Source organism: Peromyscus californicus, unplaced genomic scaffold (genome assembly GCF_007827085.1).
Source record: "Peromyscus californicus insignis strain IS unplaced genomic scaffold, ASM782708v3 Scaffold_2__1_contigs__length_46816999, whole genome shotgun sequence".
Lineage (NCBI taxonomy): Eukaryota > Metazoa > Chordata > Mammalia > Rodentia > Cricetidae > Peromyscus > Peromyscus californicus.
The window spans coordinates 46,375,091-46,394,660 of NW_026294540.1; the positions used below are offsets into that span (position 1 = coordinate 46,375,091).

Consider the following 19,570-nt stretch of genomic DNA (forward strand, 5'->3'; position numbering starts at 1 on the left):
TCAGGCCTAGAAAGTCCCTGTTATACAGCTCTGATCTTGCTCAGGATGTATCATACCTTCACAGGTCATTGTGGGGCCGGGCTCAAAGCCATCAGTACATGTGCACTTGAAACCTCCAAAGATGTTGGTGCACATGCCTTCCCCACAGGGGTCCCCAATAGAGCATTCATCTGTGTCTGGTTGGAGACAAGTGAGGAGGACATCATCACTTGAAGAGAGCTCCCTCCCCTCAACACTGCCATGTGTTTCCCTTTGACTGACACAGGTTGAATGGGACAAGATTTGTGGCACTTTCAGGCTGGCTGTGGGTATATGTTCAAAGAATGAATAGTTGGAGCACGAATGAGAGAATGAACAAGAGAGCATATGAATGAGCCAAGAATTTGGGGAATACATGTGTGAATGAGTAAGAGAATAAATGAGCAAGGGGACAAATCAATGCATGAATGATGAGGTGAGTTGGTGAATGCATGAGCGAGCAAGGGAGTAAATGAATAAATGATGAAATGAATAGATGAGTGAATGAATTAGTGAATATATGTGTGAATAAATGGGCAAGGGATGAATGAGTGAGCAAGAATAAATGAGTAATCAAGGGAATGAATAAATTAGTTTATGAATAAGTAGATGAACAAGTGAATGAATGAGTTATTGGGTACATTAGAGAATGAAAGAGGTAATAAATAAGTAGTAAGGGGAGCATATAGAGGAATGAATTAATGATTTGTTGGAAGAGTAAATGAATGCATGAGAAATGAACAACTGAATGAGCAAGGGAATGAGTGAACAAGAGATGAATGAACGAGCAAGGAGAAGATAAGGGAAGAATGAATCAATGAAGTCTGAGTTGGTGAACAGTGAATGGGTGAGTGAACTGGATGAGTGAATGACCATGAGGACAAAATGGAGAAGTGAGTCTGTGAATGAGTGGACTCAGTGAATGAGTGAACAAATGAGTGACCAAATGAATGCATAATTAAGAAAACAGGTGAGCCAACTTCAATGCTAGTGAATGAATGCATGCACAATGGGAAATGAATGAATAAGTGAATAAGTGAGTAATGGGAAGGGAGGAGGCATGCTGAGCTTTCATGTTACCTTGACACACCTGGGAAGAGTCTCAGTAAGGGATTGTTTACATTGGGTTGGCCTGTGGGTGTGTCTGGGAGGGGGGAGAATGTTTTCATTAATCAATGTGGGAAGACCCAGCCCACTGCGGACCGCTTCATTGCCCAGACCTGGGGTCCTGATGCAGATGCAGAGCTGAGCACAGGAAGTGAGCATGCATGCATTCATTTCTCTCTGCATCTTTTGACCTCGGATATCAAGTGACTAGTTGAAGGTCTTGCCTTAACTTCCCCACTATGATGGACTATAATTGTGAGCTGAAATAAACTCCTTTCTCCTCTAAGGTTTTTTTTTTCCTTTTTGAGACAAGGTTTTTCTGTGTAGCCCTGGCTGTCCTAGAACCCACTCTGTAGACCAGGCTGGCCTCAAACTCAGAGACTGAGTGCTGGGATTAAAGGCGTGTGCCACCACCACCCTGGCCCCTAAGTTGCTTTTTGTCAGGATTTTTTTTTAATCACATCAACAGTAATTAAAGTAGGACAAAGAGAATGGAGAATGAGGGAAGTGACAGTGTTAGTGAAGGGCTCCTTGGCTACCCACCAACGCAGGTGATGCTGCTGAAGTCCAGGCTGTAGCCGAGGGGACACTCGCAATGGAAGGAGCCATCAGTGTTGACACAGAGGCCACCAGTGCAGATGCCAGGATTCTCTGCACACTCATCCACATCTGCAGGGTTGAGACAGTGTCTGTCCACCTGACACTGAGTAGGTTCCAGGGCAACTTGTGGAATCTAAAGCTTGAGGATCCATGGAGAGCTGAGTCAGGAGGAAGGAGTTCTTAGAACCCAGAAGAAAGTCTTACCTTTTCTGGAGTCATCTGGGCCTGGGTCAGCCCCATGGCCAAAGGGACAGAGCTCCCGAAAAGTAACTGGGAAGAAAATGGGATTAGAAGAGTCGGGGTCAGCACAACAGTCCCCAGTACCTAAGAAGGGCGAGGGAAGAACGGAGGAGGGAGGAATGCAGTGGGACAGAGGGTCAGAGAGGCCAGAACTCACCACTGTCACTCTGAGGGCACAGCTCACAGGGGTCCCCCCACCCCTTGGTGGGGTTCTTGCTGCAGCAGCACTGGGTCTTTGTGGTGTTGAAAGCTTTGGGCACTGAACACTTTCCAGCCTCAAACTGGGTGAAGCAAAAACTCTGGCGAGTGTCTGTGAAGAGGGAGGTGTGGACGATAACAAAATGATTGACAGCCAGCAGCTCTACCTGACTGCCTCTCCTCCTTCATCACAACCTTACTGAATGGGTGACCCTGGTCCTACTAGTAACCAATGAAAGCATGCTATACACCTGGCTATAAAAATTGCTTAGGAATGAACCTGTGATGCACTCTGGGCCAATGACAATGAGCTGGGAATCCTTTCCAGCAGTGTTCCAACCACTTGTGTGTGTGTGTGTGTGTGTGTGTGTGTGTGTGTGTGTGTGTGTGTTGCTGACAAACTTTCAATGTGGCCCTTGTGCCAGGAAGAATAGCTACACTCCGCCCATTACTTTTGAATCAGAGGTCTCTTCTTAGAGTGACAAAGATAATTTTGAGAGGGCTAGATGACCTGGTATGGCAAACCTTCAGTCTCCAAACCGTCAGTCTGTGTTCTTACAGGCACGCTGGGGTACGGTTCACCACTGGGCCCTGTGTTCCCTAACAGTTGATACTGGCTGAACTGAACTGTAGGCTCTGGAGCAGGCATTTGTTTATATTTCTCACAACACTCACCGAAACAATAGTGTCCACTGTCAGAGAGGACAAAGCCAGGAGGGCAGAGGCACTGGAAGGTCCCAGGACTGTTGGTACAGGTGCCAAGAAAGCAGAGGCTGGGCTCCTCCAAGCATTCATCAGTATCTGCAGAGGCAGCGATGGGAGCTGAGACGGGCAACATGGATCTCCAGCAAAGCGGGGAGGTTTAGCTCTCCAACGTGAGACGTTCTAAGCATGGAAGCAGGGTGGGGACCTGTGGTTGCAGTGTGAGCCACCACTAGGTGGGCAGTGTGTACTGGAGGTCTTTCTCAGGTGTCTTCAGAGTAGGGCTCATGGTCAGGAGTTCATCTTTTAAATTTATTTCTGTTTTTAAGGTGTGCGTGTTTGTGTGTGTGCACATGTGATGTGGGAATGTACCCATGAGTGCAGGTGCCTGTGGAAGCCGGGGTATCGGCTCTCCCTGGAGCTGGCAGTTGTCAGCTGCCCGATGTGGGTGATGGTCCTCTGCAAGAGCAGTATGCTCTCTGCTGAGCCACCTCTCCAGACTCAGAAGTTCATCTAAAAAAATAATGCTGGGTATGGTGGTGCATGTCTTTAATCTTAGCACTCAGAAAGCAGAGGCAGGCAGATCTCTGTAAGTTATAGGCTAGCCTGGTTTACATGGAGAGTTCCAGGATAGCCAGGGCAACATAATGAGATCTTGCCTCAAAAACAACAATTATTACACTTTTATTTATTTTGTGTGTACATGTGTGGAGGTCAGAGGACAACCTACAGGAGTCAGTTCTCTCTTTACTAGGTGAATCCCAAAGATTGAACTCAGGCTTGGTAGCTAGTACCTTTACCTGCTGAGTCATATCACTGGCCCAAGTTCATCATTAGAGACTTAAAACTGGGCAAAGTTAACTGAGACTAGAGATATTGTGCCTGTACTAGTTAGAGTTAGCTCACGTACCACGCTACCCTAGATAGACTAAATTTAAAAAGACCAGGCTGTACTGGTCTAAATGAGTCCATTCTATACACAATAGCACATTTGCTGAAGCCAGAATGGTCTACGTTAGCCTAGGTTATACAAGGCTAGCCCAAAAGGAAAACAGTATCAGATGTTGGCGAGTCAAACTGGCCCAGATTGTGAAAGGTTAGTACAAATGGAAGACTGGATTATCAGCAGTTGGGTCAGACTGGATCAGATCATGGCCAGGTTGACACACTTGCCCAACCAAGGTGGTGCACTCATGATGTCTGCAGACAGGAGTGGGAGGTAGGGTCACCATGGATCCCAAGGATTATTGAGCTTTCCTTACATTCTGCCCACTGACTGATCGACCTGCTCAGGCTAGACTAGTCCAGGTTAGCCTATACTATATGAGACTAACTTGGTGAATTAACCAGCTAAGATCAAGTTAGACTAATTAGTCTGAAGTATATGAAATGATTCTTGTGGGTGAGAATTCAGAGGAGTCTCTGAAGTATGGTGATACTCCAAACCCAAGTATATTTTCCAGGGCACAAAGAACTCTCTGAGCCCTTGGAGGAAGGCCTGAGCCAGGAGCCAGGACAGTTCTGATAACAATGGAGCTGCACTTGGTGCTGTGCCGTGTGCACCTGCACTCTGACAGGGGGTTGGACACTCACCAATACAATGGCCACTCTGCACCTGGAAGCCAGTGGGACAGGTGCACTGGAAAGAGCCTTCCGAGTTCTGACAGGTGCCTGGCAGGCAGGTCCCTGGGAGGCTCAGACATTCGTTGATATCTGTGGAGGGAAAAGGAGGGGCATCCAACGCCAGGGAGGAGGCAGAGCGCTCCCTGAGGTCTTTGGCCAGCACCCGCAGGTTAGCTGGGGGACAAGCCCTTCTAGGGACAGTTTTGGGTCCAAGAGAAAGGCTGAGGCTCGGGAACACAGAGGCAGCAGAGGAAGAAAGGGTTATTTGTTCTTGCTGGGTCTATGGACCTGGAGGGAAGCAGGGAGCAAGATTTATGAGCCACTTGCAGGGTCCCTCCAAGATTTCCATGCCATCCATTCGGTACGTCTGCTATTTGTTATTTCATAAACTTCCCGTTTGCAAGATGGCCTCACCCTGAACTATAGTCAGCTCTTCTTTTCTTATACCTTAAAATAAATATTGATGGATGAGTAAGGAGCTCATGAAGTCCCAGCCCCACCTGAAGAGCTGTTGGCAACTGCAGGCTGCTGCAGGAGGATGTCAGTTTTCGACCAGGTTATGGCCCCTAATAGGCCTCCTGTGCTCTAGTAGAGGACCCCATACCCATCCACATACTGGCACCAGTAAATGGAACCAGTGTGCCTAACAAAGAGCACATGGAGTTGAGAGGGAAAGTGGTGGTGGGAAATGGAGGAGGTGGAGGGTAGCGAGCTGGGGGTGGATTTGATCAAAACGCATATGCAAATCTGAAATTGTCAATTTAAGAAATGCACAGATGTGAACTGGAACTATGCTCAGTCAAAAGTAGCAACTGCAGGTATATGAGGAACAGACTCACTGAGATGGGCACTGGGGCTGAGGGAGGGACTCACCCATGCAGTCCTTCCTGTCAGCTGTGAGCTCAAAGCCGTCTTGGCAGAGGCAGTGGAAGGAACCGGCTGTGTTGAGGCACTGGCCAAGCTGACACACTTGCCCCACCAGGGTGGTACACTCGTCAATGTCTGCAGAGGGGCACGGGCAGGTCACCATGGACCCCAAGGGGACTGAAACTTCTTTGTATTTCTGTCCACAACTAATTAACAGGTTGACTTTGATTTATTAAGGACCCATGAATAGACTCTATATTTTATCTTGTGAGGTAGGTACCAATATTTTCTAATATACAATCATGTAATTCTATTAATTTGTCACTAAGTACTCAATTAACTATATCCCACACATTTAGATCTATGTTTTCATTCTTATTTAATTAAAATATCTTCTAATTTTAATTTATTTCATTTTGTTATATTATTTATTATACTATTTCCAATTTATACATTATTTCCTAATTTAATTTACTAAATTTCATTTGATTAAAATATTTTGTATTTTTTAAAGAATTATTTATTTTTATTTATGAGTCTGCATATGAGCCTGCATGAGTTTAAATGAAACACATGTGTGTTGGTATTCATGGAGGCAAAAAGAGGGTATTGGATCCCCTACAACTGGAGTTACAGATGGCTATGAATCACTACGTAGGAGCTGGGAACTGAACTCAGGTTCTCTTCAGGAACAACACATGCTCTTCACCAGTGACCCCTCACATCCTCAGCCCCCATGTCACGAAGGATTTGAAGCTCTATTTTTGGATTGCCTATGTACTTATGATTAGGTCTTCTCAGAGAGATGAACCTCCTCAATGTATGCTCTGCGTCTTAGTCTTTAAAATGGCCTTGAGCATGCTTGGCAGGAGGTGCCATTGTTTCCAGACAGGGAAGATGGAGGCACAGGGGGTTAAATGGCTTTCCTAGTGATGCAACTGTAGTCATATTTACCGCCATGCTCCAGCCTTGGACTACTCCATCCTGCCTACGTGATTTCATTCCATCAAAGCCATTTCCAACTTCTAGGTCCCAACTGCTTGCACATTCTCTCTTATGCCCCAACCTTCTCTGTCCACATCAGACTTAGAACTAACAAAAGGAGTTCACATGCCCAATCTCAATGCAAAAATACCACCAATATGAAAGATCAAGCCACCATCTTCTCTCTAAAACCCACCAGTCCTGTAGAAATATTTACCAATGAGAATTAGACTAATCACAAGATACAGAATTTAAAAGAACAATCATAAATTTCATCTAAGAATTCAAGGAGTTTAAAAAAGATACATAAGAAAAACCCAGCTTGATGAATTTAAGGAGAAAGAATTTAAGGAGCATAGACATGTGAGAGATGTTCAAGAAAACACAAACGTAAGGCTGAGGGAAATGATGACAATACAGGATTTGAGAACGGAATTCAATATGGAGACAGAAACACTGAAGAGGACTCAAGCTGAAATTAAGATGAAATTGAAAAACTCAATAACAACTAGAAAACTCAAAAAGTCTTACATATAAAATGAATCATGTGGAAGACAAAATATCAGGTCTAAAGATAAAATAAAGGATCTATACCACTCCTTGGATATGCCCAAAGGACTCGATGTTCTCCACAGATACTTGCTCAGCCATGTTTTAGTGAAGTCATGAGTCTTGGAGGAGAACCTGCAACCACCACTTTACTAAACCAGCATAATCCCCAACTACACCCTAATATTTGTCTTTATACTCATAGATAGGTGTAGTCTTCACCCTTCATCAATGAAAGTTCTCAATGCAAGAGACAGAGACCATTACAGAAAACTACAACCAATCTAAACGCAGAGTTGTGGAGCCCAATCCCAATGGATGCATCTACAGCACAACTCAGGGAACATGGCAGAATAGCGGGCATAAAGACTGTAAGGACCAGAGGATCAAGGGATCAAGGAATTTGCTGAGACATTGCATTTCCTAGTAATTTCCGAAGCTATACCCATAAAGTCTCACCAACACGACTGCCTAAACATGAGCTGAACAAAGGCAAGAACAATAGGCAAGGTAAAGTAGACAGGGTAAAGCCCAGGAGACCTCAACCCTAAACAAAGAACTACAGGCAACTGTGGAATGCTGAGTGGGAAAAAGAGTCTTCTCCAGGGAAAACACTAATTGGTTATCCAGTACCAAATGGTCAGCCCTGAAAACATACATACAAGTAACATTGTACAGTCTGATCTGGCTAAGTTTAGGAATATAAATGAATAGACATAAACATATATGCAACAATTAATGAAAGAAGAGGCTACGAATTTGAAAGAGAGCAAGGAGGGGTATATGGGAAGACTTGGAGGCCGGAAAGGGAAGGTCTACCTTCTAAATTTCTCAATAATGTAATTATATGATAATCTTAAAAGGAAAAGAAAAAATTCTAAAATAGCACATCTTAAGCTGGGCAGTTGTGGCACACACCTTTAATCCTAGCACTCAGGAGGCAGAGGCAGGTGGATCTCTGTGATTTTGAGGCCAGCTTGGTTTACAGAGTGAGTTCCAGGACAGCTAGTCCAGTTATACAGAGAAACTCTGTCTCGAAAAACCAAAACCAAAATCAAAAATACATCTTAAAAAATAAAATAATTGAAATTTCATTTATATATTTATTTTGTGTGTATGCCTTCACATGTCTTTACACCGTGTGCATTCCTGGTTCCTATGGAGGCAGGAAATGGGTGTCAGATCCTCTGGAACTGGTTGTGAGTCTACATGTGGATGTTGGGAATGGACTGGAGCCCTTTAGAAGGGCAGCCAGTGCTCTCATGTCTCTATCCTTCTATTTCTATTTCTAACCATGTGTCCCTGGTCTAGTTCTTTGCCTCAGGACACAAGAATCTGGACACTACAACATACTCCCCTGAGACATGCTGGAAGTGGCTCTGGGACTCAGATCTGTGTCTATATCAACTGGGTAACTTTTTTCCCACATAGTCTTTTTTTTTTTTTAATTCGGAGCTGAGGACCGAACCCAGGGCCTTGCGCTTGCTAGGCAAGCACTCTACCACTGAGCTAAATCCCCAGCCCCCATAGTCTTTTTTAAATTTACATTTTATCTATTTATTGCATGAGCGCGCGCGTGTGTGTGTGCGCGCATGTGTGTGTGTGTGTGTGTGTGTGTGTGTGTGTGTGTGTGTGTGTGTGGTGTTATGAATCATGTGTAGAAGTCAGAGGGTGGGGATCAATCATTAGGGATTGAACTCAGGTCATTAGGTTTGGGGGAAACTGTCTTTACTTATTGAGTCCTGTGTCCCAGTCACAGGGCCACTTTTGTGTGTGCTTGTCCAACCTAGGCAGCTCACCTGCACAGTCACTGTTGCGTGTCACCACAAAGCCAGGGAAACACAGGCACTTATAGGAGCTGACACTATTCCTGCAGGTCCCATTTCCACATGGCTTCTGGTCACACTCATCAAGGTCTATCAGAGCAAAACCACAAATCCAGAAGACTCACCCTAGGGCATTAATTAACCAGAAGGTCGAACTGGCTGGAGCTTGCCTTCCTCCCCTGCCTCTATCCCTTCCCAAAAGTGACCCCTGAGGAGATGACTGGGAAGTATACCCATGTTAGTATCAATGATGCCCATTTGACATATGGGAAAACTCATGTGGGGAACAATGCAATCCCAGACTCTCAAGATCTCAGTGTCTGGGTTTAAATCTTAGAGGGGGTGTGAATTAGGATAGATAAAAAGGATAATCCCCCCAGGAGAAATGAAGACCCCAGACAGAGAGCCAGGCACATGGTTTGGTCAGGTGAGGCTTGGAAGCCATGGTGACAGATACACATATAGCCGTCCCCAGTGTCCACACAGTCACCATAGCTACAGACATTTGGGATGTCCAAACACTCATTCATTCCTGAGGGGTGCAGGTGACATGATGTCTCCAAGAACCCCACCTGATAATATTTTGCTGAGATCTCCGTGTACAATACATGTATACAGCAGGGAGCAAAACTGTTTGGAGCCCCCACTCAAGCTCCCACCAGGACCTTGTGCTGCTGACATGAGGTCCAGTTGTCACCTGTCACATTTTTACTCTGTGCTACGGATGGCTGCTCTCTGAGCTGCTCTTCCATTCCCCAGCAGTGGCAGCCACATCCTACCTGAGTCATAGCAGGTGGCAAAACCTGGCTTGCTTACTTCTCTTCCTTTTGCTTTGCTTAAGTCTAACCTGTCACCTCCCGGGGGACCCCACTCACCTACACAGGTCCTACTGGGGACAGCTCGAATCCCCGGGCACACTGCATTCATAACTTCCAGGGACATTGATGCAGTCTGCACTCCTCTGGCAGAGTCCCTTTCCATGGGCACATTCATCCACATCTGGGGAGTCCCACGAACAGGATGGGGTGAAATAAAAGCCTATCTCGATAGAACCCCAACCTGTTTTGGAAGCAACTAGAACTGAGGTAAGGTTGATTATATGGGACAGAGACTCTTGGGAAGGTGCCAGTTCTTTTACACAGATAGGGAAACTGGGGCTCATGGAGTGCTCAGACTGGAGAGAGAGAGAGAGGGAGAGAGAGAGAGAGAAAGGGAGGGAGAGGGAGGGAGGGAGGGAGGGAGGGAGGGGGAGAGAGAGAGAGAGAGAGAGAGAGAGAGAGAGAGAGAGAGAGAGAGAGAGAGAGAGATCCCAGCCATAGAGTTCAGAACTCTGTGTGCTGCATCCTTACAGGCCAGAAAGTTTCTACTGTAGTTGAAGACAATGAGGCATTTGCAATGGAAGCTTCCAATCTGGTTGGTGCAGACACTGTGGGCACAGATGGCTGGAATGGGGAGAGGGTAAGCCATAAGAGACAGCCCAGACTAGGGGACCTTCCAGGTACGTTGGACCTCCTGAAGTCTGACAGAAGATAAAGCCACAAGATGGCAGATGCTCCAGAAATCATGCTCTGAATAAAATGCAGCTGTTTCTACCTCAAAGAGGTAAGGATGTGGGAGAAGAGGTGAGATCAGGGGAACGGTTGGTACAATATGTGCCTTGCCAGCATGAAGGTCTGAGTTTAATCTTTAGATCGCACATTAAACAGCCAGTGTGGTACCTTTTACAATCCTAGCACTGTGGAGGCAGAGACAGGTGGACCTTGCTTCTTGCTGGCCAGATAGCAGGCAGAAAACAGTAAACTCCAGGTTCAGTGAGAGACTTGGTCTCAAAACATAAAATAAAGTAATTGAAGAAGACATCCTGATGTCTGCCTCTGGCCTCCACCTGTGTAATGCACCAGCATACAGACCTATACAACACTGGTACACGTGCGTGCACACACACACACACACACACACACACACACACACACACACACAATTGAACAAGTGTATCTCAGGGATAGGGGTGTCTCTCAGAGGGGAAGTATGCTTGCCTAACATGTGCCAAGCTCAGGATTCCAAGCTTTGAACCACAAAATGAAAAACAAACACAAAAACACCAAAAGGTGTTGGAGTTGTGTTTCCCTAGTTGGTGGAGTGCTTGTCTAGGATACACAAAGCCCTGGGTTTGGTCCCCAGCACCATACAAACTGGGTATGGTGGCACATATCTAGTCCCGGCATTCAAGAGGTGGAGGGTGGAGAATTAGAAGTTCAAAGTTATCTGTGGTTACATAGCAACCTCCAGGCCACCCTCAGCTACCAAAGACCCTGACTTAATCAGTCAATCAAACAAACAAAAAACAAATTGTCAAGTACAACCAATCAATTAAACAAACAAAACCACAAACTGCATCCCAAAATAGACATGGTGGTGCTTGCCTGTAACCCTAGCATTTAGGAAGCTGAGGCAGAAGGTTCATGAATTCAAGATCAGCCTGGGCTACAAAGTCAGACTCTGTTTCTATAAAACTAAAACAACTTGGGTATGGTGGTTTATACCTATGACCCCAGCATTTGGAAGGTGGAGGTGAGAGGACTGTAGTTTGAGGCTAGCCTGAGCTACATAGTGGGTCCCAGACAAGCTTGAACCTGGAGACTCTCCCTACAACACTCCCCAAACTCTCACATTCGAGGCTTAGAAAGCATTGTGGAGGAAGTCCAAATGTCTAAGAGCTAATGGATGGGGACATGGCGTGTGTGTTGCAGGCACAAACTCACAAGATCAAGCCAGTGGGCATCCCTTTGGGGGTCAGGGAGGGCCTTCAGAGCCCCGCCCTCAGCGGAGGAGCTATTGGCAGCAGACAGCTAAGCGAGGAAGAGTCACTCTCCTTCAGGTACATGGCTGTTGTCTCCACATCCCAGTGGATGGCCCTGCATCCACGTGCAAATGGGCAGCACTGACTGGACACAGGGGCTTATTAAAAACAATAAAAAGGAAGACATGCAGCTGGGAGGGAGACTGGTGAGGAGACATGAGGGGGAGTTGGAGGGAGGTAGTGGTGCATGGCTGTGATCAAAATATGTTGTATAAATGTGTCAACATTTCAAAGAATAAAAATATTTAAAAAGGATTAGTATATATGTGTATATATACCTCAATGTAAATAAATTAAAACCCAAAGGGTGGTGGTGGTGAAATCCAATAAAGAAAAAAAAAAGAGATGTGTTTGGGGCAGGATTCTTCAGGGTGCTGGAGGCACAGAGACGGTGAGGAGGGAAGGTGGACAGGAAAGAGGCAGTGGGGGGAAGGCGAGGTGAAGGGATCTGGGACTGTAGGTGGAGAATTTGCTGGCTACTCACCGAGAACCTTCCCTGTGTGGATGTCAGCAATGAACCCTGGCACTTGCTTCCCACAGAGGAGCTGGTACTCAGCTGGACAGAGAAAAACAGAACTCCAGACCATACCCCAGCCCACCCTGAGAGGTACATCTCCACACTCGTACAGCCTAGCCCTGCCTGGCCTCCCACCTTCCTTTACTCTGTGTTGATTATCCCTAGGTTCAAGGCTGCCCCAAGTCTATGCAGGGTTACTTTCCAGAACACAGATGGGAGACTTAATGGGTGTTTGTCTTTGGTGAGCAGCACCAACCATGCCTATTACTCTTATTAAAGAGAGGACCAGGGAGACGGCTCAGCTGGTAAAGTGCCTGCCTTTGAATCATGAGGATCAGAGTTTAAATCGCAGGGCCCATGTGTAAAAGCTGGATCGCTGGTACATGCTTGTATCTAAATCCAGCGTTAGGGAGCCAGAGCCAGGCAAATCTCTGGGTTTTACTGGCCAGACAGTCTAAACAAAATAAATGAGGAACTCAAAAAATCTAAAGTGGAGAAATGACTGAAGAGGACACCCTGATGTCAACTTCTGTCCTCCACATGTGCACCTACACCCATGTACACACACACACACACACACACACACACACACACACACACACAGTGTTCAGTTACCACCTCAAGACTTTTCATTCTAGTCCCCACCGTCCCTGCAGGGAAGATTCTTGCATTTAAACCGCCAGTGTTCCTGTGTGACCGTTAGTTTTAATTATTAAAACTTGACAAAACCTAGATTAGACTTGGAAGGAAGTCTCAGTATGGCACTGCCTAGATCAAGCTGGCCTTTGGGCGTGTTTCAGAGGCATTGTCTTCATTGCCTGAATAGATGTGGGAAGACCCAGCTGAAATCAGGCTCCACTGTCCCCTGGCTTGTGGCCCTGGGCTGTGCGAGTGGAGAAGGTAAGCTGAGCACTGAGCAAGCATGCTTTCATTCTTTAGCTGTGGGTGTGATATGACAGGCTGTTTCACGTTCCCGCTGCCTCAACTTCCCTGCAATGGTGGACTAAAACCTGAAGTTGTGAGCTGGAACAAACTCACAGTATGCACCCCAAGTTGCTTTTTGTCAGAATATTTTACTACTACAACAGAAACGATACCAAGACAACTGGCATGTCCCAGTACGACCTGCTCCTTTAAGCTGCCAGAGAAGAGGAGCCTCTTCCATGGCCTTCCCTCGTGCTATCCTTTCAGTGTGTCCTCCAGAGTTTCCGTGTTAGAAATCTAAGCCCCAGGTGGGATGCTGATGACGTCTGGAGAAGAGGCTTAGAGGAGGTAAACAGGATCAGGAAGGTGGGGACTCAAGGTGGCATGATGGCTTCCAAAGAAGGGAAAAAGCACCCAAACTGGCACCCGTGTTCTGTCTCACACTGACACCCTCCACCATGCTGGGATGCAGCAACACAGCCCTCCCAGATGCTGGTGCCTTGATACAGAGCTGCTAAGTCTTTAGAACTGTAAACTAAACAAATTTGTATTTGGGCTGGAGATGCAATTCAGTGCTAGAGAGCTTGCCTACCATGAATAAAGCCCTGGGTTCAAAACCCAGCACCACAAAACAAAACAAACAAACAAACAAAAAACCCCCAAACCAAAATCAAATCAAAACCCCTATTTTTTTCTTTTAAGGATTATTTTATTTTAAATTAGGTGTCTATGTGTGTGTCTACGAGTCTATGAACACAGGTGCCAGTGCTGGCCAGAAGAGGGAGCCAGATCCCCAGGCACCTGACAGGCTGTGAGCCACCTGACAGGGGTGCTGGGAACCAAGCTTGGGTTCTCTGGAAGAGCAGTACATGCTAAGCCCTCTCTCCAACCCTGACCTCCTATTGTTTATAAGTAATCTAGTCTCAACTATTTTGTTACAGCCACCAAACCTCACACTTAGTGCCATGGCTTGAATGTGAAATGTTCCCCACAGGTGTTTGAGTGATTGGTCTCCAGCCGGTAGTGCTGTTTTGGGGGACTGTGGAATCTTTAGGAGGTGAGTGGGGCTTAACTCAAGTAAGTGGGTCACTGGGGGTGGGTGGGTCCTTGGAGGCTGTCTGCCTTTGAACAAACAAATAAAACCAAGCCCCAGGTAGATCTCTGGCCTCCACAAACAGGTAGGTACCCATACATGTGTATACCACATGAAGACACATCCACATATATGGCACACACAGAGAACAAAGCAGGCCTAGAAGCCTCAACTATACTATGTCCTTCTGTACTGTGCTGGGAGGCACTAGGCTGAGAAAGTGGTTGCGGAGGGGAACTCACAGCTGGCAGGGGTGGACAGGCTTCACAGGGTCTATTCTAGGCCTGCCCATGTTGTGGGAGCAGCACCACATCTTCTGGGTCACACTGAAGGTCGGTTTGTTCCCACATGCACCGATATAGCACCGGAAACACACTCTCTTCTTCATGTCTGCAGTTGAAGTCGGGGCAAAGAATGTGGGCCTCAGATTGGTGAAATGGTCATCTGGTAAAGACGGTTGCCACCAAGGCTGACACCCTCTGACCTCTACATGTGTGCCATGATGCACACACAGCCCCCATTTCCCATGAAGTAAGTAAATGAAAGGTAAAAAGAAAAAAAGAAAAGATATAGGAATGGGTCCAAGTCAGAGGAAGAGTGCAGACTGGAGAGGGAGCTTATCCATGGATTCCTGTGAACACACTGGCCTGACGTCTCTTCTCCAGTATCTTTCAGCCTTTGTTGGTCAGAGCATGACCTGGGAGGATTACTATGGCTGCTCTGGGCTCCTAAGTCCTGCAGTATTGTTCAGTGTCACATTTAAGCATGTCAAACATACGCACGTGTATTGTTTCTTCTTTCAAATATACCTCTCTCTGCACCTTCCAAGGCTCGGAGGCTCTTGGTAGTTCTTCCCACAGCCATGTTCTGCCATCGCAACCACCAGCCTTCCAGCCCTAAGCCCCAGTCATCACACTCCCTACCCATACAGTCGTCACCGCTGACCTGCAGACACTCTGCAGGGTGGACACAGGTGTAATTTCCTAAGTTGTTGTAGCATGTGCCAGGGCCACAGATGTCTGGGTGTATGGAGCACTTATCCATATCTGCAGGGGAGGGAGGGTGGGATAGGTCAGGTGAGAAATGTCAGAGATTGCCTGGGTGACTCCCTTGGGGGATTCCCTACCCCGGGCCAAGTGAAGACACTTCATTATTGGCTTCTGTTTGGTTTCACTAGCTTAAAATTACACAGACATTTGGGCCAGGGAGACAGTTCAGTGGGTAAAATGATTGCTGCACAAACTTGAGGATCTGAGTTTGAATCCCCAGAACCCACATATAAGCTAGGTAGAGTAGCATACAGATAGAACCCCAGAGCTCCTGTGGCAAGGGTGGGCAGAGACAGAAGAATCTCAGGAGGCTGTAGGTAGCTAGCCTGGTACACACAGGGCACAGACCCTGTCTTAGGTAAGGAGGAAGGCAAAGACTGACCCAAGGCTGTCCTCGGACCTTCACGTGCACACTGTGGCATGACCACCCACAGTCACACTCCCTGTGATGGATTTTTGTTTGTTTGCTTGTTTTTCGGTCAGGATATTTTATCACAGGAATAGGGCTGACACTAAGAGACAATATGCAAATAACTAAAAGCAGGAAGTGGGGCCATTACTTCCTACCCTACAGAAGCCAAGGAAACACAAGACCATAGAATAATTGTATGCCCTCCCAAAGAATCAGATGGATTAGAGGAAATGAATCCATTCCTAGAAGCATATAAACACAAGAGGAGCTGGACAGATAAGAGCATGTACGTTCTTGCAGAACATTCACTGAGCCACTGGGGGGCTTAGAAACCACTTGTAATTCCAGCTCCAGGGGATCTGATGCCCTCTTCTGGCTTCCATGAGTACTGCACTTGTGCACACAAAAATTAAAATCTTAAAGATTTACACACACACAGATAGAGAAGGGGGTGGGGTGGATATTGAATGGCAGTATAATAGAAAGAGATGGAATACAGTAGTTTAAGACCTTCCAACCAAGAAAAGTCCAGAACTAAATGGCTTCACAGGTGAATTCTACCACATACTAAAAGAATACCAATTATACTCAGGCTTTTCCAGAAACAGTAGAGAACCATTCCTAACTCATCCAATGGTATCAGAATCACCTTCATATCCAGAACAGACAAAGATACCACAAGAATAATGCTGCAGGACAGTACCCCTTATGAACGCTCCTAAATGCAAAGGTCTTCCGTAAGTGGTCGGAAATGAGGGGCTGGCAATGGAGCCACCTAGCACCTGTCTAACATGTGTGAGGCCCTGGATTCCATCCCTAGCACTATAAAAGAAAATACATGAAACTGTTATCAGGCCGGGGAAATGATCTGCCACTTGCACTTGACACACAAGCCTGATGGCCCGTGTTCAGATCCCTGGAATCCATCTTAAAAGCTAGATGTGGTATGGAGAAATGGCTCAGTGGTTAAGATCACACACTGCCCTTCTAGAGGATCCGAGTTCAGTTCTCAGCAACTAATGAGGCAGCTCACAGCTGCCTGTAACTCCAGCTCCAGGGGATTTAACACCTTCTGACCTTCATGTGCACCTGCACACATGCACACACACATAGAGACAGACACACACCCTACACTGGGACGGGAGGTGGAGGCAGGAGAGTTGTTGGCAGTCTGCTGTGGGATGGTCTTTCTGTAGGCTGTGAATATGTGTTGCTACCATTGGTTATTACAGAAGCTGTCTCGGCCTATGGCAAGACAAGTTATAGCCAGGCGGAAAATCCAAAGACACAGGGAGAAGAAAGGCTGAGTCAGGAGAGATGCTGAGAGCTGCTAAATTGAGCAAGATGTAACAGAACACAGGTAAAGCCACAAGACATGTGGTGATACATAGATTAATAGAAATGGGTTAATTTAAGATGTAAGAACTAGCTAGTAATAGCCTGAGCCATTGACCAAACAGTTTGTAATTAATATAAGCCTCTGTGTGTTTTTTTGGGACCCAGCAGCTACGGGACACAGGAAAAATTCCGGCTACACCAGTCAATCAGGAGGACTCAGGGTAGTGGCAGGAACAGAGACCCTAACTCAAGCAAGGTGGAAGGAGAGAATCAACTCCTGAGAGTTCTCCTCTGACCTTTGCACGCATGCTGCTGCATGCATGCTCCCACACACTCACACACATACATACACACATGTACATACATATGAACACACACACACACACACACACACACACACACACACACACACACACACACATCAGAAAATAGAATCCAGTAGCATATTGTGGGGATGATACACCATGACAGTCAGTTGGTTTTAATGCCAACTTGCCACACATTAGAAGCACATGAGCAGGAAACCTCACCTGAAGGATTGTCCTGATTGCCTTAACCGAAGTGGAAAGACCCACTCAAACTGTGGGTGGCACCTTCTGGGCACAGTCCTGATAGAAAGGGCCTGGCAGGAGGAAGATGATTCGCCTTTTGCTCACCTGACCTTTCTTCTTGCCTCTGAGTTGATTTATCCTGTTGCTGCTGCTCAGGATTCCTTATCTGATAGTAGAACCAATATTTCCAGGCTTCCATACTAAGAATCAATGTCCTTCAGGAACTCTCAAGGTTTCTGGCTCCCGACTGGGACTAGTGAGGCATCCAGTACCATGGACTGAGCAACTACCAGGTTGTTGGTCTCTCTAGTGTGACCCAGCCACTGTGAGACTACTCCAATTACTGAGGCACCAGCCACAAAGGCCAAGCAACTACTGTTACTATCTCAACACAAGCTGATTTTCTGTCTGTCTGTCTGTCTGTGTGTCTGTCTGTGTCTCTCTCTCTCTCTCTCTATATATATATGTATAATATATATATATAATCTCTCTCTATACACACACACATACATACACACATATATATGAAATCTTCAATCATCTATCCATCCATCTATCCATCCATCCATCCATCCATCCATCCATCCATCCATCCATCCATTCATATTGTTCTCCAGGAGGCTGGGTGGATGTGGCATATTGATTGCATCAAAGAGCTCAGACTTCAGGGGCAGAATGGCCAGGCTCAAGCTGACCCACACCACCTAGATGATACTCTCCTTCCAACTTGCTTGAGTTAGGGTCTCTGTTCCTGCCACTACCCTGAGTCCTCTTGATTGGTGTAACTGGAATTTTTCCTGTGTCCCACAGCTGCTAGGTCCCCCCACAAAAAAAAACCACACAGAGGCTTATATTAATTACAAACTGTTTGGTCTATGGCTCAGGCTATTATAATAATAATAATTATTATTATAATAGAAATTATTATTATAATAGAAAAAACTTTCCTTAGGGAATATTGCAGTGGTTAGATATTAATTGAGGATAGTCAGCACAGTGGTAACTCACAGTCCTGGCCAGAGTCACTGTTAGGCCACTACTACAATGCTCAATTCAGGACAATAGAGAGAAATGTGAAGTGTGTTTGAACCAAAATGAGACTATTCCTTCTATGTCTTTCCTTTCCCACAGTTAGCCATGGATCTTGGTCGGCTTTGGCTCAAGGGAGGAATATCAAGGTTGATATTAAGCTATGTTACTTCCAAGTGAGTAGAAGGAAGAAGGAAGGGAGCTGGACTGATGAGGGAGAAAAGTGGGGTAGCAGGATGTAAAGCAGGGAGGCCATTCCACCCATTAGCCTTCTACCCCTGACCTTAGAAAGCTTGGCAGAGCAGCATGTCAGAGATGGAGAGGAAGTGCCTGGGCTAGCCTGGGTAGAGTCCACACTCACCTTCACAGGTGCAGGTATCTTCACTGAGGCTGTATCCAAGAGGGCACTCACACTGGAAGGTACCGAAGGTGTTGGTACAGTTGCCTCCCTGGCATAGTCTGGGTAGCTCCTGGCATTCGTTGATGTCTGTCAGGAATTGAGGAAGCTGAGTAAGAGCTAAATCCAGCAGAGAACTCGAGGGATCCCCATAAGCTGCTCTGGGATCCTATGGGCTCTTTCAAGTATCCCCCAAGAGTTATCTCCATGACTATTGGGCATGTGGAGAATCTATCTCAAAGTCTGGACACTTGAGTCAGTGCTGGTCTGAACCCAACTCCTTTATTTTCATCTTATCATGCATGATAGTTCTCTCAGGTTAGAGTATATTTTCCAGCACCATCACTCCCCAAGAACAGAATTGATGGGCGCATCGATGGCTGGATATGGAAAGTAGTGACTGAGCAAATATGCAAGTGGGTCAGTGGATGAGAAGGTCACGTGTGGATGAATGGAAGGGTGGGTAGAGAGGCAAGTGGTTAGACGGACAGAGGATGGGCAGATAATATTGGTAGATGGAAGATGAGTCAGTGGAGTATATGAAAAAATGGATGTAAGCTTGGAGATGGAAGGATGGATGGATGGATGAGTAGATGAATTAGTGAGGGTAACTGAATGAATAGATGGTGTGTAGATGGTGTGGTGATTTGAATGAGAATGGACCTCTAGGTTCATATATTTGAATA

At 46.2% G+C, this 19,570-nt stretch overlaps 1 protein-coding gene across 2 annotated transcripts in view; it reads right to left on the minus strand.

Moving 5' to 3' along the window:
- Positions 1 to 19,570, minus strand: part of Fbn3 (fibrillin 3) — a 74,412-nt gene that overhangs the window by 21,405 nt on the left and 33,437 nt on the right. For both annotated transcript variants that reach the window (XM_052754684.1, XM_052754683.1), the window contains 7 exons: positions 18,849 to 18,974; positions 5,362 to 5,490; positions 4,459 to 4,578; positions 2,839 to 2,964; positions 2,123 to 2,275; positions 1,930 to 1,995; positions 1,669 to 1,794 (listed from right to left, as the gene is read on the minus strand). In XM_052754684.1, coding sequence (XP_052610644.1) covers positions 1,669 to 1,794; positions 1,930 to 1,995; positions 2,123 to 2,275; positions 2,839 to 2,964; positions 4,459 to 4,578; positions 5,362 to 5,490; positions 18,849 to 18,974 — 846 coding nt within the window. The remainder of the gene's footprint in view (positions 1 to 1,668; positions 1,795 to 1,929; positions 1,996 to 2,122; positions 2,276 to 2,838; positions 2,965 to 4,458; positions 4,579 to 5,361; positions 5,491 to 18,848; positions 18,975 to 19,570) is intronic.